We start from the raw sequence: 24067 nt of genomic DNA, 5'->3' as shown, positions 1-24067 counted from the left end.
GGAAGAGAGAGAATGCGACTGGAAACAAATGCGCTGGACGGCACGACGTCATGGGAGATCACGTGGTGCCGGCGCGGTCCCGGGAAATCGGCACGTCGAAGACCAGTTTCATTACTTTGGTGTGTCGGTGTAGAAATAGGGAAAGCCACCAAACTTAGAATGTGTGTCTATTGCATATATACTCATCAGACAATGGAAATGAAGTGCCCGAGCAATCGTTGAACCGGCGTAGCAGCCCTAAGCAAATGAACCCACCCTCCTTGTTTTGCGCCGCCGCATGCATAATGAAGCTTCAGTAAATAATGTATCCACCCCGCCTGTTCTTGAGATAAAAACGAGCCGTTCCCCATAAATATCCAGAGAATGTAAGTCAACGCCGTTCTCTCCGGGTATGTAGAGTAGAAAAAGAGAAAAAAAAGAAAAGTAAAGAAAGAAAAGCAAAAGCGAGATCAAGTCCAATCGTCCTTCGGCGATTGACGGTAAATCAATCCCAGCCGTCCGGCTCGGCACTCAGGTTCTTGCCGACGGAGCCTTTCCGACTCTTGGGCCGTTTGTTGAGCCCAATGCTGGAAACAGAGCTCTTGCGCTTCATGGGCCGGGATCCACCGAGGCCAGATGCCATATCATCGAGATCGCCCGGTGCGTCGAGATCACCATCAGCGTCGTCGTCGCGGTCCACTTTGAACTCCTCGTCAATCGCCAACAAAGTAGAAAACTCGCGGCACTTGCTCAGCATAGCTTCCTCGCTGTCCAGCGAAGCCATATTTCTAGTAATAGCTTCCCAGAACTTGTCACCAGTCACGCCGTGCACCTTGGTCGCAGTCTTGTTGAGTTCCTTCGTGGCAGGCTTGCCATCCTTGTCCTTAGTGTGAGAATGGACTGAATACAGACGTCGCAGGTACGTTCGTGCTTCCCAGAGCATCGACAGAGACGCAGCTGCTGTAGCCAATCGTCGAAGAGTGGGCGGGTCGACCTGTTGTGGTGCGCTTGGCGGCATTGGCATTTGCATCTGCATCATTTGCATTTGTAGCTCGGGAGTAAGCCCCACCATACCAGCAGGGGTCTCGAGCACTGGTGGCCCGATGGGAGTAGGGAAGATATCGGTTTCGATGGCGTGGGCAATGACAGTACCGGTCGACGAGACAATGCGTTCCATGGCAGTAATGGTGGGGACTACTTCAGCAAGCTGACCGTAGTCGAAGAAAGCAAGGTTTTGAGAGATGAAGCGCGCCAGCAAAACGTGTTCAGGAGGATCTCCTTGAATGACAAGTTTCTTCGGATCGAAGTTGACCTTGGCGCAGAGATTGGCCAGGAACTTCTTCTGGTAGCGGCTGTTGCTGATCTTGACGATCTCGAACAATGGCGCCAGTTTCGAGACATAAGGTCGAGCAGTTGCACCGTTCGAATCACCCACGACATCGCGCTGGTAGTAGAAGGCTTCCTGCACCGACCGCATGTACTCTCGTTCGAACATCGATTCGTACTGCTGGTGAAGCTGCTTATGCGTGTCAAAGGCAACCTTGGAAATCGCTGGCACCGTCGATGTCTCCAAAGAAACAAGAACGCCGGCGCATTCTTTGGGATGCACCAATCCTTGCCGATTGATACTTGCAATGAGCTCAATGGCAGTAAGCGAATAGGCATCCTGTCGTGACTGTGCCACTTGAACCATGTTTTTGAGAAAGTGTTGAGCGATCAATGCAGCCGCACCATCGTTGTCACTGGCTTTCAATGAGCCTCCCAGTCGGGTCGAATCTTCCTGAGAGTCTGATTTCGTGGTCTGCATATTTTTCTCAGACTTGCCCTCATGCATAGCAAAGAAGTCTGAAAATGAACGAAGGACGATGTTGTGCAACGCTGGAGAATCTTCCTTGAAAACTTGAGAAAAGGTCTTCCGCGCAGGTTCGCGTCCAAACTGGGCTGGCCAGGATTGGCAAATGGATCCCAAACTCTCTAGAGCCATGACTCTGAGCTCAACGGGCTGGTCAGAATAGGTGAAAGGAAGGATCGAGTCAACCATCAGATCAGGCACGGTTTTGCCGCCCCAGGTTGGGAATTGGGTCTTGAAGTGATTGGCATAACTTTCAAGGTCACAGTGACGACCGACGCAGCCAGCAATGCGAATGTAGCTTTTGGCTCGATTCGCAACTTGGGCATTCTTCTCCGCTGACAGATCAACGCTCTTGTACTGCTGCAGAGGCTTGAGAACGGAGACCGTCAACTTGACCAATCTGTCTGTGTTTTTCAAAACGCCGTTAATTGTCCACAAGCAGGCCATGACTTCGTTGAGCTCTGAACGGGCCAGCTTAGCAACACTCTTGAAGAGGTCGTTCTGCACTTCCTTGAGAAGAGTGTTGTGTGAAGAGGATATCTCGGGCAAGACGCAGCGGTAGATCACTACAACGGATCGGAAGATAAAGAGATCATCCGCGGTGGAGAGGTGACCGATGTATGGGTGCAGAGCCTCCAACTGGTCCGGGGTGAACAGCTTTGCATCCGACTTGGCGAACACGGTGATCGTCTGAAGGAGAGCCTGCTGGAATTCCTTCCCGGAGGCATCTGCATCTTCAACCAGTCTTTGGAACATGATGGAAACCATGGATTTGCAGACCTTGAAGTTCATCGAGGCGGACTTGGACTTGTCCGAGAGCACAGCTTTCAGGCAGGTGCTAAGAGAATCAAGGGCAGTGTCGCTGCGTTGGACGAGACCGACAATCAAGCCGACCTGCTCTCCAAGAGCCATCTTTAGCTTTGGTCCGTCGGAAGTGGAATCAATAGAATCGTGGAAAGGAACCAGCCAAATTTCTTCAAAAGTCTGACGAGCTGCCGTGGCCACAGTGTCCTCGTGATCGTCAGTACGTTGAAGGAAGCTGTCAAGGATGGCCAACTTCAATTCTTGCCGATGCGTCTTGTGGTAAAGTTCTTTGAGCAGGCCGATGCAGCGTTTTCGAACGCCGGCGGTTTGGTCAGCTGCGCACGCGAGGATACTGCGACAGCCTTCCTCCTCAAGCTTCGGTCTGAGCCCGATACATTTCGCGATCAAAGATAGGGCGGAATCACGGACCATAGGCGAGGCGTCCGTGGTGCAGCGCAGAATCAGGCGCATGACTGCGGCATCTCGGTCGAGGAGATTTGGATCTTTCTCCAGCATATAAATAACACTCTTCAAACTCCGACTGCGGACCTTGGCTTGGTCGCTGCCGATTGAATTCAAGAGCACTTTGAGAATCGTGTCGAGAGCCTTGCCAAAGCTTGAGTTTAGGACTGTCAAAACATAGGCAAACCGGCCATGGATGTTAGAAATGGCATCAAATTGTTTGTGTGTCTCGAGCCAGCGAGAATCAGAGAACGATCTCGAGAGAAGAACCACCAATTCGTCAGTCATATGGTCATGGACCAGTTCCTCCTTGTCGTCGGAGTTGTAATATAGGTTGCAGACGGTCTTTGCCCAATGAGCCAGATAGTAGCCACGTGCACTGGCCAGCTGCGAATTGTCGGAGTTTCTGTCTTGTGAAAGATACTCGAGCGCCATCCTGTATGGGCCCCTCGGAGTTATCAAGTCCTGCGGATGCAACGCTCGGGATGAAAAGTCCTCAAACTGCTGCTTGAGTTCATCCGTGAGGTCGCTTTCGGAATCATCCAAGGAAGGGAGCATGTGCTGGGCAGTCGCAATCAAATCCGAAATGGCAGAGCCCATCCAGCCAAGAAGCTCGAGAGCCATGCTCTTCGCAGTGGCCGGACTTTTGTCGAGATCGGCGATACCAACCATTTGCGATGCCATGATTCGGAGAAGAAGCTCAGCGGCGGGCCAATCGGTGAAACCAAGAACGTTGATTAGGTCTTCGGTAAAGAGGTCAAGGATGTTTCGGTAGGGTTGATCGCCGCTCTTGGTCGATGTCATGGCACGTTGGACTATAAATTTCACAATGTATTGCGCGCTGCGCACCGCATTGTCGTATAATTTGTTGACCTTGGCCGCCAAGCGTTCCAAGGATTCGTCCAGCTCATCTTCATCGTCCGAGACTGCTTTTTTCTTGTCTTCGTCATCGCCCATCAATTCATCATCCTCGCCACCGGTCTGAGCTTGCAGACGACGCTTGGTTTTGGATGACCTGGGTGTTTCCAAAGCAGTGGTCTGCACAAGTTGAAGCACAAGTGCAGTAAGAAGCTGGATATTTTTGCCATCTGCAAGTTTAAACTGTCTCGCACTTTGGCGTGTAGAGGGAAGCTTCTCCAAGGAGCCAAGAATTTCATCCAAGATGTACGGACGTTGATCGGGGTACTTGGAAAAGATCTTAGCAAGGACGTCCATTGCTCCACGTCTTGCTGGCTCAAATCTTTGATACCCGATGGTGGAATCTTTGTCATTGTAAGCATTTTCGACGAAAATCAACTTGGCTGCAAAGAATTCGGCAGCTGTGATTGTCCCTTCTGGGATTTCAATTCGAGACAAGAAGTCCGCAAAAAGAGCGAGCACCTTCTTGCTCTGGTGAATCAAGGTTCCGATGATTCGCTTTTGGCTCGAGTAAAAAGAAAAATACTCGGAATCTTTGCCACCAGATCGAGCTTCAACGGCAGGAATAATGCAACGGTCAAAAGCTTGGTTCAGAACAGTTGGAATGGCCTCAATGAGATCTTCTGGGCAAAGGTCACGTTCAGTCTGATGACCAGACATGGTCTGGAGAAGAGTTCCAATGGCGAGCAAAGCATTCAGTACATCCTCGACCTTTCCTGCCCATTCCTGCGCTTCAGTCTCGCTTGATGGATCGTTCAAGCTAAGATCTGGTGCCTGGGCAGCCACTATTGGCTTTTCGCAGAGCTTCTGAATCCGGTTGAGATAATCCGAGGGGATGTCTTGTAGCCTGTCGAACCCAGTCACTTTCCGAATGGCTTTCTGGATCCGATTATGAGCATCACTTGAAAGCACAACCCCGTGCACCTCTACTGATCTTGCATTCACAAATATAGGGTTCGGTCTGTCGGGAGTCGGAGCAACTGAGGCATCTGGTTCGATCTGATCTTCCGCTTCGAATACTTCGTGTAGAAGATCCTGCAGTTTCAGCAGAGCATCATCTGCCTCTTCCTTCTGGTCCTTCAGACACACAGCCGTCATCGTGTCGTAACCCTTGACATTCACTTTTGGCTTCTTAGGCTGGCTGTATTTCGGAGGCGTGGGTTGGAATGGAATGACCACGGCTATTTGGCTGGACGAGGGAGACGGCTGATAGGAAGCTGAGACTGATCGATTCGCCTGGGCTGCTTGCTGATTCCAAGAAGCTGTAGGCTTTGAGACCGATGTCTTTTTCTCGGGTTTGACCTTGGGAGGGGATGTATCGGGATCTGAGACCGATTAGTGAATTGTTCAAACTACCACCAAATCTTGTCAAGTCTCTCACATCTGAAGGCTATGTCTGTAGAATCGAGCATCATGCGCGCAAAGGCGCCGAGCTGGTTGCGAATATTCGGAGGACCGTCGGCATCGTCCGGACGTAAAGGTTGGCTGCGGCCAAAAACAGGAGGAAGCTTGAATTTGCTTGGGACAAAAAGCGTCAGCGAAAGTTGAGCAAACGGAGTCAAATATTCCTCACAATTCTGTCAAATGCTCCCCATCCAGCAATTGTTGAAGGTACTCCCGCGACGTCTCCAGGCGACTTGACTCGTCCTGCCCTGACTGAATATCCGCATCTAGCTCACTCAGAGTGTTACGACCAGCTTGAAGCACATGGTTTATCGAGGTGGTAGTAGCCGGCCGCCCAACATCGGGACGAATGACACAATCTGGAATGAGAGCAACAGTCAGACACCTTTCCGCAGTTATTCGGGGAACATTCACGGAGTGACAAACCGAAACCAAAGACAGGAGCGCTGGACATGGACGAGTACTGCAGCGCCTCATCCACCGACAGAGACCGAGAGTGATTCTGGAGAGGCATATTGGAGCCATAGGCCTCGTGCGGCTGCGAGAGGCCGTTGATGACAACCTGGACACCCTGACGTCCATTCTGATCCATTATGGCGGTTACCAAGTCGGGAAAGGAAGGCGCTAGTCAAAGGAAAGAAGAACTGCTCGGGGCAGCGTCATGACAAGCGGTGTGAGCATTTATGGAATGCTTCACGGATCCGCTCTCTAGTCGGGATGCAGGGAGCCTCAGAACACCAGAGGGAGCTCACGATGAACGTATCCACTGTTCATCACTTTCATCGGAGCATAAAACTGCCGCGCTTGACCGCCTTCGTGGGTATCGCGGTGGCCCGTGCGGTCAAAAAAAAAGTCTCGATCCGCGGTCTACTTTGACATTGATCAGCTTGCTTCTTTTTTGTGCTAGATCTACTTTTTGGCAAGTTCTCTGCATTGTGTACTTCACTGCCAACATGTCCGTCATCGGTTCCTTGATCTTCTGCACCGACTGCGGCAATCTGCTGCGCGAGTCCACCGGAGATGCGAATGCGACTCTACACTGCATGGTCTGCGGAGCCCGGAACAAGGGTGGGTGGTTTAATTGAGCTTTCGGATGAAATTCTCTGGACTTTGATAAGCTAACATATCTTCAGACACTGTCCCTGACACCATCGTCTCGGAATCGAAGCCCTCCGCATTCCCCTCGGCACTGAGAGCCAGGCGATCTGCAGTCCAGACCCTGTCTGCCGAAGACCGGAAAACAGAGGCCCTTATAGACAAGGTTTGCGAAAAATGTGGGCGCAAGCAGATGTTCTTTACCACCGTCCAGCTGCGCAGTGCAGACGAAGGAAGTACCGTGTTCTTTCGCTGTGTTTGTGGTCACAAGTATGGCATCCCACTTTACATCCCACCAAGCCAGAGACTAATCTTCCTTACAGGGAAACCACGAACAACTGAGCAAAAGCGGAGGATTGTACAAAGAAAGAAACGGGTCTATGTTTTGGCTGTATAACAGAGCGGGATAAGAGTATCAAAATAACGACGTCACGACATTTTTTATTTTTCATCCAGAGATTCCATCATGCTGCAGGAACTGCAGTGGCATTGCCATCCGGCACCAGCGCATACTCAACCTGACCACTCTTCTCAAACTCCGCCATGTCAAGAGCCACAATCACACTATCCCGGACCACTTGCTCAGGGTCGTTCAGGAAGCTCTTCAGGGTCTCCTCAACACCCTCCTCGTCACCCAGACTTCCAAGGGCCTCGGCAGCCTCGTGTCGCACCATACCCTGCTCCTTCAGGTCGCCGAGGCATTCTGTAAGGCACGGGATCGAGGCAGGGTGGCAGAGCTGTCCGAAGACGAAGGCGACTTCGTGGCGGAACAGAGCAGAGGGGTCCTTGAGGCCCTTGGCCAGGGCGTTTACGGCGTCGACTGCCGTGGGGAGGTCGGGCGGCGAGGCGAGGTCTCGGAGGCCGAACATGGCGCGGTATCTTTGGAAGAGAGGGAGCTTGGTGTCGAGTAATGTCTTCTCCAGGTCCGGGATGGAGGGCTCGCTGGCTTGCAGCGGCATAGGGGGCGCGGGATCAATAGAGGTGAAGTCACTAGATTTGAAAAGAATACATTAGCAATGCTCCAGCATGAAACACCCCGTTGTCTCGTAGTGCTGTAGTAAAACATACCTGGGCTTCAACTTTTCAGCCTTTCTCTCCTCGGAGTTCTCCCACATGATACGATCGACCGCAATATCGCAAGTCTCCCGAACAATCTCCAATTCGTTCTCATCATCCCGCAGTTTCTTTAAAATATCCAAGCTGTCGTCATAGCCCAGGGCACCAAGAGCCTCCGCGGCCTCATGACGGCACATCGCATCCTCCTCAACATCCTTCACGACCTGCTGCAGGTACGAGACAGAGTCGTGGTTGCGGGTCTGGCCGAGGCAGTACGCAAGCTCGTGCTTGAGCAACGCCGAGCGCGATGCGAAACCAGCAGCGATCGCCTCAATGGCCGGGAGGCTCTGCTCGGTCGGGGGCTGCAGGCATGCGAGGTGCTTGAGGGAAAATAGTGCGCGGAAGCGGCGAGCGAGGGGCTCGGATTCGGAGGTGAGGACCTTGCGGAGGGTCAGGACGGTCTCGTTCGCGGAGGGAGACATTTTGTAAGGAGAGAGGGGGGTATATGCAAAAAGTAAAGTGGTGTTGAAGGGTTTGAGGGCGCAATCTTTTTGATCTTATCATCGATTTTTAGAGTGGGGTGGCGGGGCTGCGCCGATTCGGATGTGGTTGGCCCGCCCAAATTCTACTCTTTATACTTTCACAAGGTACCTCGCTCGTCGCCAAGTTGGTGCTAAATAATGTTTGTAGTGATTATGATGTCTGAAATGACCTCTTACCAGGAGCAGAAAGCCTACAAACGCTGCTAGGGTGGTAGTCACTGGAACACATTCTTGATCAAAAACTATGGATTATGTACGATTTTCCTTTCGACAAAAATGAAAGTTCCCAGTTGGAGATCCCAAAGTAACCACAGGTAACCGCAGCATGACAATTAGTAAAGATCCTTATGATCAGCCTTGATACAATCAGCCCCTTTCTCACCGACCATATAGACCGAATTTTGAATACGACAATCAGGAATGACCGGGATGACCGAAGCATCAATAACCCTGAGATTTTTAACCCCATGGACCTTCAGCTTCGGATCAACGACACCCTGCTGAATATTCTTCGACAATCTCGCAGTACCACAAGGATGGAAAGCGGTCTGGCATCGATCCAGGACAGCTCTCTTCATTTCCTTGTCGTCATCCAACGGCATTTCCCACGGGTACTCTCCGATAACAATATCCTTGAACCCCTCTCCCTTCGTGAGAACGTCATAACTGAACCTAATGCCTTCGCGCATGGCAATGATGTCGAGGTCATTCGCGAAGAAGTTCAGGTTGATGTTGGGCTGCACGAGCGGGTCCGCACTATTCAGCGTCACCTCTCCTGGATCAGACACAGGTCGTACAAGATCGACAACCACACAGGTGTGCTGGCCTTTCTTCGGTGTTGGGAAATGCCATTGGAAGGCGGTGCCAAACATGCAGACGAAGTCTAGTTCGAAGTGCGGTTGGCCCATGGGCGAGAACGGGTCTGCGCCTCCGTTGGCCTTCTTGGCTTGGACGTAGGCGGGGTCTTTCTCGAGATATGAGTCAATACGGGGGAATCCCACCATCTCTAGCAGCCCTGAGCCCATGGGGCCCTTATTGCCGTTTTTGTAGGCGTTGACGGTAGCGGTATGTTCCGGACCTTTGCGTAGCAGGTGGTCTTCCATCCCGTAGCCGTCTTTGACTTGTAGGACAAATGGAACACCGGGATGGTCGATAAGGTGCTGGCCGACGTGTTCGGAATTGACGATTGTGTTGATACCATGCTTGGAAAGTTCACGGTTCGGGCCGATACCGCTTAGCATCAGAAGCTTAGGGCTTTCGAAGACGCCCTGGGATAAAATAACCTCCCTGGTGGCATAGAAATTGAGCTCCTTGCCGGAGGGATCAATGACAGTGACGCCTTTGCAGGAGCGGTCTGCTTCATCGATGATTAGGCGCTTGGAATGCACCTGAGACACGATAGTAATGTTGGGCTTGTCCTTGACAAACAACCAACTACCGGAGCGTTGACCGCGATAGATCGTATCACAGCAATGCGTGAGACCATTTATCTCGCCATCATAGATGTTTTCAGTCAGTGGTTGACCCGTAGACTCCCACGCCTTGGTTAGAAGGCTTCGGAAGTCCTTCATCTCGTCAAGCAGTTCGGCGTGCGCAATAGGAATCGGTCCGCCACTGCCGATTTTCTTCAGTTCAGGCGAGTAGAGCCTGGGGTCATCATGGTAGGTAGCGCTCTTGCGAAGGTAAGGCACAAGAGGATCCCAGGTCCACTCGTCACCACCATATTCACCCCACATGTCAAATGTGGCCTTGCAACCCGGGACCCAGGTGAAGTAGTTTAGCGAGGAACTCCCTCCGAGGGTTTTGCCACGGGTATTAGGCTTTTCAATGCGTTCGTAGTCGTCACGCTTGACCAATGTAGTCTTATACGCCCAGTCATACTGACTATCGCGCAGATCCATAGCCAAGGCAGGTGTAGTAATATCGGACACCTCATCAGGGTTACCGATACCAGCTTCAACGACCAGGACGGTGACGTTGGGGTTCTCAGCGAGACGACCGGCGACTGTGTTGCCGGCAGTGCCGCCGCCAACGACGACAAAGTCAAAGCGAGCTCCGTCCAAGGCTACCATGATGTTCAGAGTGAAGAAGAGAAGTAGTTTGAAGAGTGAGTTGTTGCGATGGAGGTTCAATTGCTCGTCTTCGGGGCCTCTCTTATATCTCACTCTACCTCACACTTGGAGTTTCCCCAGTTTGGAGACAAACATGCGGTACCACGTTGTACCGTGGATCGTGGCGCCTTAAAAGTTCAAATCCCGAAGCCATGATCCAATGACAATCCCCCAAGTCATGATGATGCCATGACGATCCATCCTCCCGAGCTGTGCACCCTCTCACAAAAGCACCTACAGCTTGACTGCAGATGTAATTAAGGCCCACCCTTTACTCCCAGCCGATATGGTGGTCTGAGAGGTCCTAGCGGCCAGATGGGCATAATAGAACCGGCAGAATCCAGGCGGCAAGTTTGTGGGCCTTAATTACATCTGCAGTCAGGCTGTACACTGCAGTATCCGTAAAAAATAGTAGTAAAAGTGAGTTTGGCACGGGAGACGGTCTGAGAGGGGCTAAAGTTTAAACGTAGCTTCAATACAGATGATCTATGATTCAAGTAAGCCTTTGACGCGGTTTCGGGTGTACAAAGCCGGGATTGTAATTGGTGGCTTAGGCCTTCCCAATTCGGAGTCACTACTGCAACGAATTATAACCAATAATCACGGCCGAGTCCTGAATTACGGTATTTGCTTCGTGTCCAAGCTACAGATGATCGTCGGTTCATGGCATTCCCGAAAGCCAGGCTGCCTTTGCCACGTTTTGCAGTTCCTTGAAAAGGTGAATTTGTTACTGTCCATGCAAAGATGACAAGAGCGAATCAGGGGTCCAACCATCATCCACTAAAAATGTCGACTGTGCAGCCTGAGTGCGGCACAGCATGTTTAGAAGACATTTTTCCACCCCAATCCCGGCCTCTAAACTCAAATGGCTTAGCACTTCCACCATTCTCCCGATGTAATCGATCTTTTGCGGCCCGTCTAGATGGCATTCTATTAAGTGGTGGAGTAGAAATGGACGCAGATTACTGACGGAATCTTGCCAAAGAGTCCGGGAATTAGCCAAAGCGTCATCTAGCATGACCAGACCGTGGGAGGGGCCCGGGGAGCCCACGGGGCCGCCGAGTGGGGACGATATCGAGTCTTGCATCATGATACAGATTGAGAACAGGCAGGCCAACCTGTTATAGTCTGATACGGCCATTTCCGGTCCACCCGACGGACTTTTGTTCGTATGATAAGCTTGGAAGTCAGCGCGGAGAAGAGTAACAGCATCGTAGAGGGATGGGTATGCCGAGAGGCCGCGGACATAGAATCGTGAGGAAAATCCCATAAAAGTACGCATGTCTTGGATGAACGATATCAACCAAAGACAGCGTATCTTTTGGATGTCCATATTTGGGTCGAGCGAGAAGGCGTTAGCGGACGGCTCGGAGATTTCGGAGATGTTATTGGTCGACTCAAACCAGGACGGCCTGGACATAAGAGATACACTACGTGAATCAGTACTAGATCAAGGCAAGGATGAAAACCTAGGACCCACAGGTAGACAACAAGCTCCAAACGCCAGTTGTCGTGGAGCTTACTGATTCCACCTTTAGCTTCAATCATTTTGTGGAGACCGATGCGATGGATATTCCATTCTTCGGCCGTGCCCCAGTATCTCTGTGTAAGAATTAGGTTCCGCCACATCAGGAATGAGGGGGATGCACTAGGCATTAGCGTAGAGTGTACTTACCTCAAATGTCAAGAGTCGGATGACAGCTGCAAATGCATCACAACTGAGTGCTTTTTCTGGGTCGGAGAGCCACTCGTGGAGTATTCTCACCGCTTCAGTTTTGAATGTTAAGGCAGCGGATGAGTTGGTTGCTCTTTGCGAACTCGTCCCCGCATAGAGCTGAGCTAGGTGAGCTGCAGAGTGAGCCATGATAGCGTTAAAAGATGACGCGTTGGACAAATCTAGTGGGAACCAAACGTCCTTCATTGGATTGAAAGTCGGGATATCCAGGTCCTCGAACATCATGGTAGCATGCGTTCCAATCCCTGTGAGTTCAATGAGATGGGTTTCAGATCCATGAACAGCAGGCCGTAAACGTACAGTGATGCAGTAGTTTGTGATGCTGGGGTGTCAACTCCACCGGGAATTGTTGGAAGGGATCAAGCCTCGCAGTTGACAAAGCATGGCTCATTCCATTCAAGAGCTGTGGGGTAATACCGAGCGCCGTTTCTTTGTTGTATCGGCTCCGTTCAATCTCGGTGGTGGAAGTAGCTTCCGACTGCTTAGTAGATGAACTCTGAGAGCGGGTTGAACGGTCTCGGCTGAGATGATCCCTGGGTTTTTGGATTCGATCTTGGGAAGATGTCGGGGTGGGTAGGAGTTTCGGCTGGATTCTTTTGGCTTTCCCGCTATTTTTGCGGCTGTGTCGCTGTCTCCAGTGCTCGCGCATTGCATGGCTTCGGGCGTCTGCTTGATTGTTCTCCGACACGAAGGCGAATCGGGGAGCATCGTTGGAGGGCATGCTCCTTCCAGAACGAGACCCACCGGTTTCATTGCCCGATGGCATAGTATAACCCCAAACGGTTAGGCAAAATGTTCTGTCGGTATGTGAGAGTAATAACCAGGATGGCGCGAAGAATCTTGTAATGCTGAGCCTTTGGGAGTCCCGATTGAGACTGGTTCAGGAGCGTCACTCCACAGGGAAATCTATTGACCCCTTTACTCGAAATTTCTGCATCTACCAAGGGCAAAAAAACAAAAACACTGAAGTCGTGCCGCGGTTAGATGTCCACGATGATGAAAGGTGGGGCGGCGAATTTAACAAGATCGATCCACCGCCCGTCAAAAGCTCAATCTGGTAATAGTATCGACCCAGTCACCCATCTGCGTTCCTAACCTGGATCTTAGCCCGACGAAATACTGCTGCCGCGTTGACCCTCTCAATAACCCTGGAAACATTCCGGGCAACAATTTAATATAACAGGAATCGACGAGGAAGAACCAGGGACCGTTGAGCTCAGCTCCTCCAACCCACTGCGCCACCTAGGTAGACACGGCTACAGGGTCAATTGACACTCAAGCTTACCAGGAGATGCCGAAAGTTGATCGTCTCGACTTCGACCTCACTTCTCGATACGGCCGAAATGAGCTTACATGCATGACGATAGCGGGCCGCCACGCATATGCGTCTGTGGGCAACTGGTTCTTGGGCCATGGAATTTTCGGCGATAGGCCAATCAATAGATGCCAATTTTAATTCGAGCTTATCCGGGTCCGACGAACGTCTTGCAGTGGGCGGACAGGAATGATGTAATACACTGGCGGAGGCGGCGGATGGAGAACCCAAATAGCGGTATCAGTCGCGGTACAATAAAGCCATTATGAGCTCCCGGTGCAGGGTACCTACATATCTCAGAGAAAAAATTTCAATTCATTCTGATCTTTTCAAAAGTCTCAATTGTCGAGGATTTTTGCTTTTGAGCTCATCATGTCGGCTGACAAGTACTACACTCTTGCAGAAGGTCAGCAATATCAAATCAGTCACCAAATTTTTTTTAATGCTGACTCTAAGAAGGCTGTCCCTTCGCAAGCAGCAGCACTGCTGTGCTGATGAGAAACAGACAGGGTGGTGGTCTTGGTCTCCTTCAGGACACCCAGCTCATTGAGACTCTCGCACATTTCTCTCGCGAGAGAATCCCGGAGCGGTAAGAGTGACTCAACTGGAAAAGGTGAATTACGGCTGACATTGGAATTCTTCCAGCGTCGTTCACGCCAAAGCTATCGGGTAAGTCAATCCGAGGCCTGGAGCCCTGGGGTATTCCTACCCTGGACAACGAGCTTATCTATTTCTCCACCCATAGAGCATACGGAGAATTCGAAGCGGAAGCCGACTGCTCCGATATAACATCCGCCAGCTTTCTCAACAAGGCTGGAAAAAAGACTCCGGTTCTACTCAGAGTTTCCACCGTCGGCCCGGAGTCAGGCTCTGCCGATACATCTCGAGATGTCCATGGCTGGGCAATGAAGATGTATACCGATGAAGGCAATCTAGACTGGGTCTTCAACAATACCGTGAGCAAGCCCCGTGTACGAAGAATGACTGCACCCGCTAATACCTAAGAAGCCGGTCTTCTTCATTCGGGATCCCATCAAGTTCCCTTCCATGAACCGTTCTCACAAGAGGCACCCGCGGTCTCATCTTCCTGATGCAAACATGGTATGCGGCAGTTCCCAAGCTTAATTATACGAAATCTGACATTACATTTAGTTCTGGGAGTATGAATAGCCATCAAAGGTTCTGCGTACTAAGTGCTAACAATTTCTAGCTTCCACGTTGGAAACCCAGAAGGAATTCACCAGCTCCTGGTTCTTTTCAGCGATCGTGGAACACCTAAGTCAGTTCGTTATCTGAACTCCTATAGTGGACACACCTATAAGTTCACCAAAGAGGTAAGATGACACAACTTGCCATTGTATAGCACCAACTAACTCTGCATTAGGATGGCTCGTTCAAGTACATCAAGATCCACATGAAGACCCGGCAGGGTGTCAAGAACTTCACTCGGGAAGAAGCAACTAAAATTGCCGGCGAGGACCCTGACTACATGATTCGGGATATGTTTGAGGCCATTGAAAGACAAGACTATCCCTCGTGGGATGTCTTTGTCCAAGTCATGGATCCATCTGAGGCCGAGAACTACCGGTGGAATATCTTCGATATGACCAAAGTCTGGCCACACACGGACTTTCCCTTGAGGAAGATTGGCAAGATGACCCTGACCCGTAACGTGAGTTTCGCTGTCCTCTTAAGTGAATTGACAGTTTCTAACTATATAAATCAGCCCAACAACTATTTCGCCGATATCGAGCAGGCGGCATTTTCTCCATCCACTATGGTCCCGGGGTTTTCAGCTTCCGCCGACCCCGGTAAGTCAATTATCAATCCAGTCATCCGAAGCCTAGATACTGATGATTCCCAACCCAGTTCTCCAAGCCCGTCTTTTCGCCTACCCCGACGCAGCCCGCTACCGCATCGGTGTCAATTACCAACAACTTCCAACAAACGCAGCCAAGGTCCAAGTATATTGCCCTTTCGAGCGAGATGGCAAAATGAGATCCGACGGCAACTACGGCGGCGATCCAAACTACGTCAACTCCTCCCTCCAACCAACCAAGTTTTACCCAGAAGTCAAAGGCGTCAGTCCCAAGTCACTGGCCCTGCATACAGAACACGAGAAATGGGTCGGTGAAGTTACAAGCTACACCAGCCATATCACGGACGATGATTTTGTTCAACCTGCTGCTTTGTGGGATGTTATTGGCCGCGATCCGGGACATCAGGAGAGAGTCGTTGAGAATCTTGCTGGGAGTATTAGGGAGGTTAAGTCGCCAAACCTGCGTAATGAGGTTTACGGTTTGTTTACTGCTCCTCTTGAGATGAGGAAAATCATACTGACTTATTGGCAGCACTGTTTGGTCGTGTTAACCAGGATCTTGGCGCTAGGGTTAGAAAGGCGACTGAAGCCGCGATTAAAAAGTAGTGCTTCTAATGGGGTTCTCTTTGATTCGGTTCAGATTCATCAGAATGCAATTTTTACTTAATCGAATGTCTGATCTTACAAGATAGCTTTAGTAGTAGAATGACACTAGAATCTGGATTTGGCACTTATCAACACAGAGATCACCCATGACGCTTCGTATGATGACTAGCCGTCATCGTACGAGCTATTGACGTTTGCATTTCTATATCTGTCTTCTAGACCCGCGATTACCCAAGTCCTGAAACAGTCCGTTCGGGATTCTGCCGAGAGCAACCTCCAAAGTGATCCATTTAGACCCACGCAGACTGCATCACCAGCTCCAGATCCAGTAATATTGCGGCACGCTTCGAAACCAAATGTGGCAATACTTCTAATCCAATAAAAGTAACCTTCACCCCACGCGGTATTTTCCCCTAGGATAACAATTCAATCGGGATCTACCGCAAATTAAACTTCCTCCCAGCATCAACACGCTTTTAGCCTTCAGATGTTGTTCGATGACGCGCTCACTGTTCCAACGGCCTATTGTGCGAAAGTCGCCTTACTACAGCTCCACCATGTTATTTGATGCCTTATTGGATGATATAGTGTGACCCATTATTAGATCCCAGCTCATGCTTTATAGCTATGCTCTATTCCCCGCCTTTTTGTTCCATCATTTAACATCATACAAAATCATCCAAATACATATCAACGTATCAAGAGGTTTCTGTGAGCTCTGCCACCCAATACATTAAACATCATGGCCGACAGTGAGTGCTTCCAATCACACTTATACCTTGTTGGTTCTTGAGACTGATCGTCACAGAGTCGAACCCCCAAGAGTCGAATCCCGTTCACGAGCACGAGCACGAGGGTTTCTTCGAGAGAATCCTTCATCACCATAAGAACAAGGATTGTAAGCACCATGACAAGGACAGCCAGCAACCCCAGGACAAGAAGGAGGAGGGTGAGATGGATAAGATGAAGGATTACCTGCACAAGGATGAGCAGCTGGAGGAGGAGGGCCATGAGTACGGTGACTTAATGTAATTGGCTGGATGAGATATGGATGAGATATGGATGAGATGTGGATGAGATGTGGATGAGATATGGATGAGATGTGGATGAATAATTGAAGATATTGAATGTTGTCTTTCGGAAATACTGCTTGTCGGAGGTACCGTCTTACCAAGACTGACTTGGTCGTTGAGTGAACTCCCTTGGCAACTTTTTAAGCAAGTCCTGGAGGGTTTTCATACAACCCTGTAGTTCCCGCCTGGGTAGACCTTTGCAACTGCACTACCAAGCTCAAAACGTGAAAGAAGCGAGATCAAGCCCACCTGGGCACGAAGGCGGAAGCCCCAATCCACTCAGCCCTTTATTTACCCAGGAAATCGAAGTATTGTATGGGATGAACTTCATTTTGATGAAAAGAAAAACCTGTAATTATGTACATGATACACGAGAAAAACGCACTCATTTGGTCTTGATGTGCTTGAGCTTCCTAGACTCGTGGACGAAGTTGTTGGCATAAGCCTTGGGCACGAACCGGCGCTCGTTTGGCTCCTGGACAAAGTATTCGTATCCCTGCTTCTGAGCAAAGGCAATGGCGTCCTCCTTCGACTTGAACTTGAGATTGGTGCCTTGCATGGCATCGGCAGACGACTGCCAGCCCATCAGGGGATTCTCCCACCGGTGGCCCTTCTGCAGGATATCCCAGTCCATACGCCAGTGGTGACCGTGCCAGTGGCCAGATTGAGTAGCGGCCTTTGTGGGACGGTAGATACTGCGCGTTGAATGTTAGCTTATATAGGTCGGGTTCTATTGGTTGGTTCTTGTCTTACCGGACAGTGCGGGCCTGAAGGTCGGTAGGGGCTCCGGAGAGAACGGCAGCGGGCAGGGAGTTACCGGGCTCAGAGCCATCCATAACGCGCTTGGGCACCGGAGAGAAATTTCTAGGAAATTGGTGTTAGCGAAAGGTTTGCGGCGGCGGCGAAAGTAGGAAAGCATACGAAGTGCCGTGGTCAATGGTTGCATCGTAGTCCGGCTGATGATGGGTCATCGCCTCAGCAGGGCCTTCCTTGTTGATCAAGGAGCTGCTGGAGTAGGTCGAGGTAGGAGCCTCGGACGGGTTGGTCTTGACAGGAGCCTGAGTGCCCCGGGCACCATTGGAGGCAAAGCGGGCATTGACGGGAGCGACCAGGCGGGTCGCCCGGAGGCCAGCAGCACCTCCAATTCTGAAGAGCGACATGGTGTGCGATGGAAGGAGTGGGGTGGGATGGGGGCAGCGATAGTCGAGAGGAGGTGTTAATCGTCAATCGCAGAGTGCAGGTCACGGCACACCCGAAAGGGGTTTAGCGCACATTGGCTCATCCGACCACCCGCTTCCCGGCCAAAGGTTCTCTCCCTTCTGCATCATCTGTCTACCCCGGTTCACTTGCGCTGCAAACCACAGTGAGTTGTCTCTGACGGGTTCCATACGTTGTTTGAACCCGACCGCATTCGTTGCGACAAATTTTTGACCCCTTCCAGTCAGACAAGATGAGCTACATTGTCCGCCGTGGTCTCTCGACCCTGATCCCTCCCAAGGTACGAACACCCGATTGACCCATCAAATGGCTGTCGCAAGCCTTTCCATATGATACTTATTATTGTTTTAGATCGCCTCCCCCAACGTGAGTTACCCAGAACACCTCGTGCCTACCATCGCTCCCTACGCCCCTCCCGGCCCCGTGCCTTCCCGAAGTCTTTTTCGTGCGAGCTAGAGGAGATATATCGCGCCCTTGCCACCCCAAACGACCGCTAACATACATATAAAGGCCATTGGTGCTGCTCAGGATGCTGCTCGCATGGAGCGCGTTGTGAACTTCTACGCCGGTCTTCCCCGTGGCCCTGCTCCCCAGACTAAGGCCACCGGTCTCATCGGCCGCTACCAGGCCCGCTACTTCAACGGCAAAAATGCCTCCGGTGTCCGTAAGTATTGAAATATGTCAAGACTGGCATGATACGAAAGCTAATTTGAACAGCCCTGGTCCACGCCATTGGCGGTATCCTGATCCTCGGCTACAGCATGGAGTACTACTTCCACCTGCGTGAGTATCCTATAATCCATGTCATTCTCTGCAAGATTTACTGACAGTTGAATAGGCCACCACAAGAACCACCCTCACTAAATCTTTTCTTTTGATTGAACGGGTGGAGGATTGATGTATATACTGCGTCCTCTGACCCAGAGCAAGGCAGTGTGTAGGAATTAGAGAGACTTTTTGAATCTCATTGTTTCACTATAAGATGCTTCCGCCAATCGTAGCTTCTATAGCACCATGTAGGGTTCTATAGATCAATGTTCTGGCTTGTCGAACTCTGCACTCGCCCACTCACTCAAGCACGGCGCCTGTGCCTGCATAATAAAGCAACGTCATCCTAGACAATTAGAGTCTCGAACGAAACAGTTTTGACCGACTTTACCTTGTCTTAGCATCTATATTCGCAGAACGCGTCTGGGCTGCGCAGTTCTCTCAGTGACAATGAGTGGGCGGTGTGGGGCCCCCGACCGAAAGCAGCCAAGCCTCAGCTTCAAACCCGAGATCATCTCAACGAAGCCAACCCTCCCACCCATCACTACACCCAACCCTACCCTCTTTTTCGATCCTCTCCTCCCTATCCCGGGGTTTCCTGGGCCCGTGGACTTCCTCACGCGTCTTCCGAGGCCCGTTCTCTACCTCCGCGAACGTTGTCACCGTCGCAGCTCCTGAGAGTTGGCCGCCCAACCTCCACCCTCCTGGTTGTGGAATCCCGATTTTCCAGGGTGCAACCAGTCAAACGAGCAGTTCTACCGTGGCGACTACTGGAATCTGACAACAGGTACGCTGGCCCTGTCTCTAACTATGCCAGCTTGAGCGGCCGCTCATTCGCATTCCGCCTCTCTATCCCCTCTGGGTATTTTGAAGCGCTGTTCTGACAAATGTCGCCTTTTTTGGTTCCTTCAGGCTCGAGCATTGTTATGGCAGAGCAGAGCAGCCGCGATGTGGTAGATCAGACCCTGTCGGGCGGCGAGCCTTCGCCTTCCGACGTTCCTGCGAGCACCAACGACAAACAAACTGCCGAAGGGGACGCGGGGGAGACCAGACATATCGCAACGACTTTCACTGCGCAAATAACGTCCGACCAACACCCCAAGACGAGAGATACACTACCCCCTTCCGCCGACAAGTTGGGTGACAAGGATGCCGGAAGCTTTTCGATGGTAGGGGTTTCTTGTCGCCGAGGTATTGGACAACGGAATGGCTGAACTGATTGCAGGATTCTCCAAAGCAGAGCGCCGGGTTGGTCGCTTCGAGAGCCCTTGAACTGAACGGATTAGCTTCCGTATCAGACGGCGGCGACGATACGGCCTCACAAGGTGGTTCGGAGTCGGATGCTAGTCGGACGGATGGTCGCCATCACACCCGCACTGGGTCGGCGAAGAAGCCGGCATCTTTTAAACCGGTTTCTTTTGCGAAGTTCTCAGTGCCAAAAGCACCCGGGACGACGGCACCGCCCAAGGCGCCTGAGAAAGGTATTGTTTTGTTTGATGGTTACTCTCTTGGGCGTGATTCTGACCTCAAAGTTAGCTCCATCAATTCCCACAACCCCCTTGGGTACTCCGCAGCCTACTGCGCGGCCGCGCTTAGTTCCGAAGTCCACGGCTGCCATGCGGGATGGCTTGTCAAAATCTGGCCCAGGAGGCGCGAAGTCTGGTGGATCAGGACCGGATCCGAATCAAGTCTGGAATAAGAACCGGCGTATGTATCGCTGTAATGGGAGCTATAGTACTAGAGCTGACCTGTGGATTCTGATATAGCCGTCCAACCGACACCGCCGAAGCACTTGACGGACGAGGAGTTGAAACTGCAATATGGAATTCACATGACATCTCGAATCCAAGAAGACGGTGTTGGATCCGAGGCAAAATGGGCCGATATTGATGATGATGAAGACGACTGGGCTCCGGAGACAATTGAGTGGACGGACGGCACCAAGGTCACTCTCACCCACAATGAACCGCAACCACCACCAGAGGTACATCAACATGAACCGAGGGAGGCACCAATGCTAGAGCCGACTGCAGTGCGAGATGTTTCAAAAATGGTTGCCCCGAAGCCAACTACATCCGTTGGGCCAAACCCAACGGTACTGAGGCTTGGAGCTAATGCGGAGCGGCAGGCGAAGGCGGCGAGCATTTCGTCCAAAGGAGCAAATGACAGAGTTACGTCAGGCTCTACAAGTCCGGCACCTCCAAGCAAGTCTCCCTGGGCTACGCTACCTCCGGTCGAGAGAGTGTCACCTGTGAATCCTCCTGCAAATATCCCCCAGTCACGTCCCCCCGTCCACCACCCTCACCGAGACGATGCTCGTTATGCCCCATTGCCTCCGCAAGAGATTGCCGCGGATGACTTCAATCGCACTTGGCGAGAAACCGCACCGAATGCGCCACGTGAGCTGTACAACTCTCGGTCTGGTCGGTACGAGCCTGTAGCAGAACATAGAAGGCCATCGTATCGACAAGACCAAGGCCCTCGAGCTCCTGCTGTGTTGCAACGACCTGGTCATGATGCGAATGGGCCGGCCGAACCTTCTGCGGCATTCCAGACTCAACGGTCAAGCCATCAAGATGGCGGCATGGGCTGGAACCGTCACCGTGCGTCATCTAATGTCAGTGGAGGAAGCGGAGGATTTGATCGTCGGATGTCTTTCGGTCGAGCAGATGTGCCTCCAAGGTATGAAGGCCGACGGGGCTCTCAGGTAAATGGCATGGTCGATCCGGCATTAATGTCTCGCGAGCCAGGCCATGCACATGAAATGTCTCCATCGCAACAGCATGCTACACCAGGGTGGGGTGCACACCCACCTGCGCATCTGGACCGAGTCCCGCTAGTTGAGCAGCAACATGCACCGGCAGCTGTACCAGAAGTGCCTGAGGAGGATCCTCTTGTTGTGCAGGAGCGTATCATGAAGGAGAAGCGACTTGAGGCTAGGCAACGTCGCCTGCAGCAAGAAGAGAAAGAGAAGGCAGAGAGGGACGAGCGAATTCGCCAGAAGCTCGCGGCCTTGGGCCCAGCACCAGACAAACAGCGCAAAAACAGCATTGAAAGTCGCAAGACCCAGGTCCCGTCCGCGCCAGCTCCAGTCACGATTTGCTCTCCTCCGAAGCCTCCTGTTCCCGAACCCACTGGAGAACCTAAGCAATATGGCATGATGAAGGTTCATCACCCTGATAGTGTGAAGAAGCTTGTTGCAGCAAACGAGAGGGACCGCGCAGCTGAGAAACCGCACGCGGAGAAAACATCGCCTCGTATGCGCCGTGGTCCTTCCCCTCACCGCGAGTCGAAACGCGAATCAGTTGCTTCGGGCAACATGGACCAGCAAACCCAGGGGAGCCCGCAAAGTTCGAAGACTGATGAACATGGTGCACAGTGGCGTGGAAATCTGAACGTTTCAGGCTCGTCATATGCTCCGTGGTCAACCAATCCTAACCTAGCAACGACTTCACCGTCGGTCAAGAACCCATGGAAGCCTTTGATCAGCGATCGAACACTGGGTAACGGTATTTTCGATCAGAGCCTCGGCGGCTTCCCGTCCCGAGAAATGCCTCTACGGGGCCAGCTGGGTCTCGATCAACCCATCATGCCCCCTCCGGCTCTTTCAGGCCCACCGGAGGCAGCGTCAATCTCCCCGCTGCCTTCGCCCGAAACCCGGAATGCATCTTATGATCCTTTGAGTCCTATTGGCCGTCCTGGTCCGATTGGGCCTCCGAGCTCACAACAATCTCAATGGCAACAAGATTCTCGTACCCCAGGTGGTTTGGGCGCGTGGAACAACTTCCACAAACTCACAGCCCAGCGAGAACAAGAGGAGGCGGAGAAATACCGCAATGATTTCAATGCCAGCCGTGATTCTCGATCGTCCGGCCCGCCTGTCGCTTTCAACGAGACCTGGTCTCAAGTGCGGCCCGAGAACGATGCTGGTCAACGTCATGTCGTCGGGGTCTCACAAGGAGTCGTAAACAAGAATGGCTCTCCTTCCCATCCGTTGACCGGTCTTGATGCACCCGTGGATGGTCTGCCGGCATTCTCCGATACTCACGCCCGTCCTCTAGTCAGTGTGCCTGCACGCAGCTCACGATTCTTCCCGCATGTTACTGAGCAAGCGAAACGGCCAATTGAGAAGACAATCAGTGATTACCAACGAAGCCCATCTCCTCCGCCTCCGGAGGAAATCTCAAGTCATCCTGTCTATTTCGGCGGCTCGAGTCGGCCATTGGTTCACCTTCCCAACCCCAAACCTGTGGTCAAGCTCCCGCCTAAGGTTCTGGCTGCGCAAGCCGCTCAAGCCGCTCAAGCTGCTCACGCTGCGCAAGCCACGCCAGATATACCCCCCACGTTTGCATCCATGGCAGCGGCAACCCCACGAGCCCCAGGGCCGGCCTCGACTGTGATGTCCTGGCAGGAAAAGATCAATGGACTGTTTGGCAAGAAGACCCCTGTCGAGAAGAAAAGCGCTTTGGCCGTTGCCTCTGCGACAAAGGAACCTCTCGATGTCCAATTGCCCGTTGCGGCAGTTCCCGTGTCTTTGCCTAGCATCGAGCAAGGTTATCCATCTGGAGACGGCGACCTTGCCGTCCGACAAGTGGAAGAGCAGGATGATATTTTCGAGGACCGTGAACCAGGATCGCTCCCAGGTGTCCGTGTCCCGAACATGGCACCTCCAGCCGCATGGCGCGCTGCACCAGCGCCCTCGCAGTCTCGGCTCCGCGCAAAGAACCTGAAGACGATGCAGGTCCACAGTGTTGAGCCATTCTGGGTCGGCATCAGCGATAAGGATCACGCCGGTAACATCCGGGCCTTGATCCGCCTGCCCGGCGCACTCGCCGCGAAGACAATCACCCTTCCCAAAAAGGCTGGCGGTCCTAATTCGAGTTCGAATCCGAACTCGAATCCGCGGCACCGAAGCTCGCCCAACTTCAAAGCTCGCAAGGTAACCAAGCCCCGTGAGGCCACTGGGGGCAAGGAGGGAGTGAAGAAGCCATCTGCGTCTCAGCAAGGCACGGCCGTTTCATCCTCGCCGCGGCACAACCAGTCCCGGACTGCATCATGGGGTCCACGCCAGGGCTCTCATTAAGAGGTCTATCTTGCCTCTCCTTTCGGTATTCTCAAAGGCAGAGAAGGCATCGAGCATTCTCATGTTAGTTCTTAACTGATCTAATTGATTAGCCGCCCATCCACATTCAAATCCCCCTTCCACCCTCCTGTGGCCATTTCCCTCATCCCCAAGCCACAACGGCAGACGGACAGGAGAAACCCACCTCACCCTCATCCTCACCGTCACCTCCGCAACATGCAACATGC

General features: G+C 52.0%; 10 protein-coding genes across 10 annotated transcripts; 5 read left to right on the top strand and 5 right to left on the bottom strand.

The window, feature by feature from the left end:
- Window positions 1-484: 484 nt before the first annotated feature.
- On the bottom strand, window positions 485-6011 carry N7498_008719 (putative sister chromatid cohesion protein Mis4; the record flags this gene model as incomplete). Its single annotated transcript, XM_058455781.1, has 4 exons — window positions 485-5340; window positions 5397-5533; window positions 5589-5778; window positions 5846-6011. The coding sequence occupies 4 exons, from the start codon at window positions 6009-6011 to the stop codon at window positions 485-487; spliced, it is 5349 nt and encodes a 1782-aa protein (XP_058305769.1).
- A 349-nt stretch (window positions 6012-6360) lies between these two features.
- Window positions 6361-6856, top strand: N7498_008718 (DNA-directed RNA polymerase I core subunit RPA12; the record flags this gene model as incomplete). The annotated part of the gene is made up of 3 exons (XM_058455780.1): window positions 6361-6487; window positions 6553-6784; window positions 6838-6856. The coding sequence occupies exons 1-3, from the start codon at window positions 6373-6375 to the stop codon at window positions 6854-6856; spliced, it is 366 nt and encodes a 121-aa protein (XP_058305768.1). The 5' UTR covers window positions 6361-6372.
- A 122-nt stretch (window positions 6857-6978) lies between these two features.
- On the bottom strand, window positions 6979-8052 carry N7498_008717 (deoxyhypusine monooxygenase; the record flags this gene model as incomplete). Its single annotated transcript, XM_058455779.1, has 2 exons — window positions 6979-7504; window positions 7583-8052. The coding sequence occupies 2 exons, from the start codon at window positions 8050-8052 to the stop codon at window positions 6979-6981; spliced, it is 996 nt and encodes a 331-aa protein (XP_058305767.1).
- Window positions 8053-8444: 392 nt separating this feature from the next.
- N7498_008716 (GMC family oxidoreductase) lies at window positions 8445-10184 on the bottom strand (the record flags this gene model as incomplete). The annotated part of the gene is made up of 1 exon (XM_058455778.1): window positions 8445-10184. The coding sequence occupies one exon, from the start codon at window positions 10182-10184 to the stop codon at window positions 8445-8447; it is 1740 nt and encodes a 579-aa protein (XP_058305766.1).
- Window positions 10185-11093: 909 nt separating this feature from the next.
- On the bottom strand, window positions 11094-12679 carry N7498_008715 (uncharacterized protein; the record flags this gene model as incomplete). The annotated part of the gene is made up of 5 exons (XM_058455777.1): window positions 11094-11141; window positions 11194-11653; window positions 11704-11825; window positions 11899-12203; window positions 12259-12679. 5 exons carry the CDS (start codon window positions 12677-12679, stop codon window positions 11094-11096), a joined length of 1356 nt encoding a protein of 451 aa, XP_058305765.1.
- Window positions 12680-13645: 966 nt separating this feature from the next.
- Window positions 13646-15698, top strand: N7498_008714 (catalase; the record flags this gene model as incomplete). The annotated part of the gene is made up of 11 exons (XM_058455776.1): window positions 13646-13679; window positions 13733-13862; window positions 13919-13942; window positions 14019-14229; window positions 14282-14374; window positions 14426-14433; window positions 14484-14607; window positions 14658-14945; window positions 15000-15084; window positions 15143-15571; window positions 15625-15698. The coding sequence occupies 11 exons, from the start codon at window positions 13646-13648 to the stop codon at window positions 15696-15698; spliced, it is 1500 nt and encodes a 499-aa protein (XP_058305764.1).
- A 742-nt stretch (window positions 15699-16440) lies between these two features.
- Window positions 16441-16730, top strand: N7498_008713 (uncharacterized protein; the record flags this gene model as incomplete). Its single annotated transcript, XM_058455775.1, has 2 exons — window positions 16441-16450; window positions 16507-16730. 2 exons carry the CDS (start codon window positions 16441-16443, stop codon window positions 16728-16730), a joined length of 234 nt encoding a protein of 77 aa, XP_058305763.1.
- Window positions 16731-17156: 426 nt separating this feature from the next.
- On the bottom strand, window positions 17157-17931 carry N7498_008712 (ETC complex I subunit; the record flags this gene model as incomplete). The annotated part of the gene is made up of 3 exons (XM_058455774.1): window positions 17157-17466; window positions 17525-17635; window positions 17693-17931. 3 exons carry the CDS (start codon window positions 17929-17931, stop codon window positions 17157-17159), a joined length of 660 nt encoding a protein of 219 aa, XP_058305762.1.
- A 290-nt stretch (window positions 17932-18221) lies between these two features.
- On the top strand, window positions 18222-18853 carry N7498_008711 (F1F0 ATP synthase subunit f; the record flags this gene model as incomplete). The annotated part of the gene is made up of 5 exons (XM_058455773.1): window positions 18222-18269; window positions 18341-18355; window positions 18500-18653; window positions 18707-18772; window positions 18828-18853. The coding sequence occupies 5 exons, from the start codon at window positions 18222-18224 to the stop codon at window positions 18851-18853; spliced, it is 309 nt and encodes a 102-aa protein (XP_058305761.1).
- A 791-nt stretch (window positions 18854-19644) lies between these two features.
- On the top strand, window positions 19645-23840 carry N7498_008710 (uncharacterized protein; the record flags this gene model as incomplete). Its single annotated transcript, XM_058455772.1, has 4 exons — window positions 19645-19926; window positions 19983-20238; window positions 20294-20464; window positions 20524-23840. The coding sequence occupies 4 exons, from the start codon at window positions 19645-19647 to the stop codon at window positions 23838-23840; spliced, it is 4026 nt and encodes a 1341-aa protein (XP_058305760.1).
- Between the last annotated feature and the right edge of the window lie 227 nt (window positions 23841-24067).

The sequence above is a fragment of the Penicillium cinerascens genome (assembly GCF_028974065.1).
Source record: "Penicillium cinerascens strain IBT 15544 chromosome Unknown scaffold_4_segment0_segment0, whole genome shotgun sequence".
NCBI lineage: Eukaryota > Fungi > Ascomycota > Eurotiomycetes > Eurotiales > Aspergillaceae > Penicillium > Penicillium cinerascens.
Note: the sequence above shows the minus strand (reverse complement) of the source record. Positions and strands in the feature narration are given on the sequence as shown.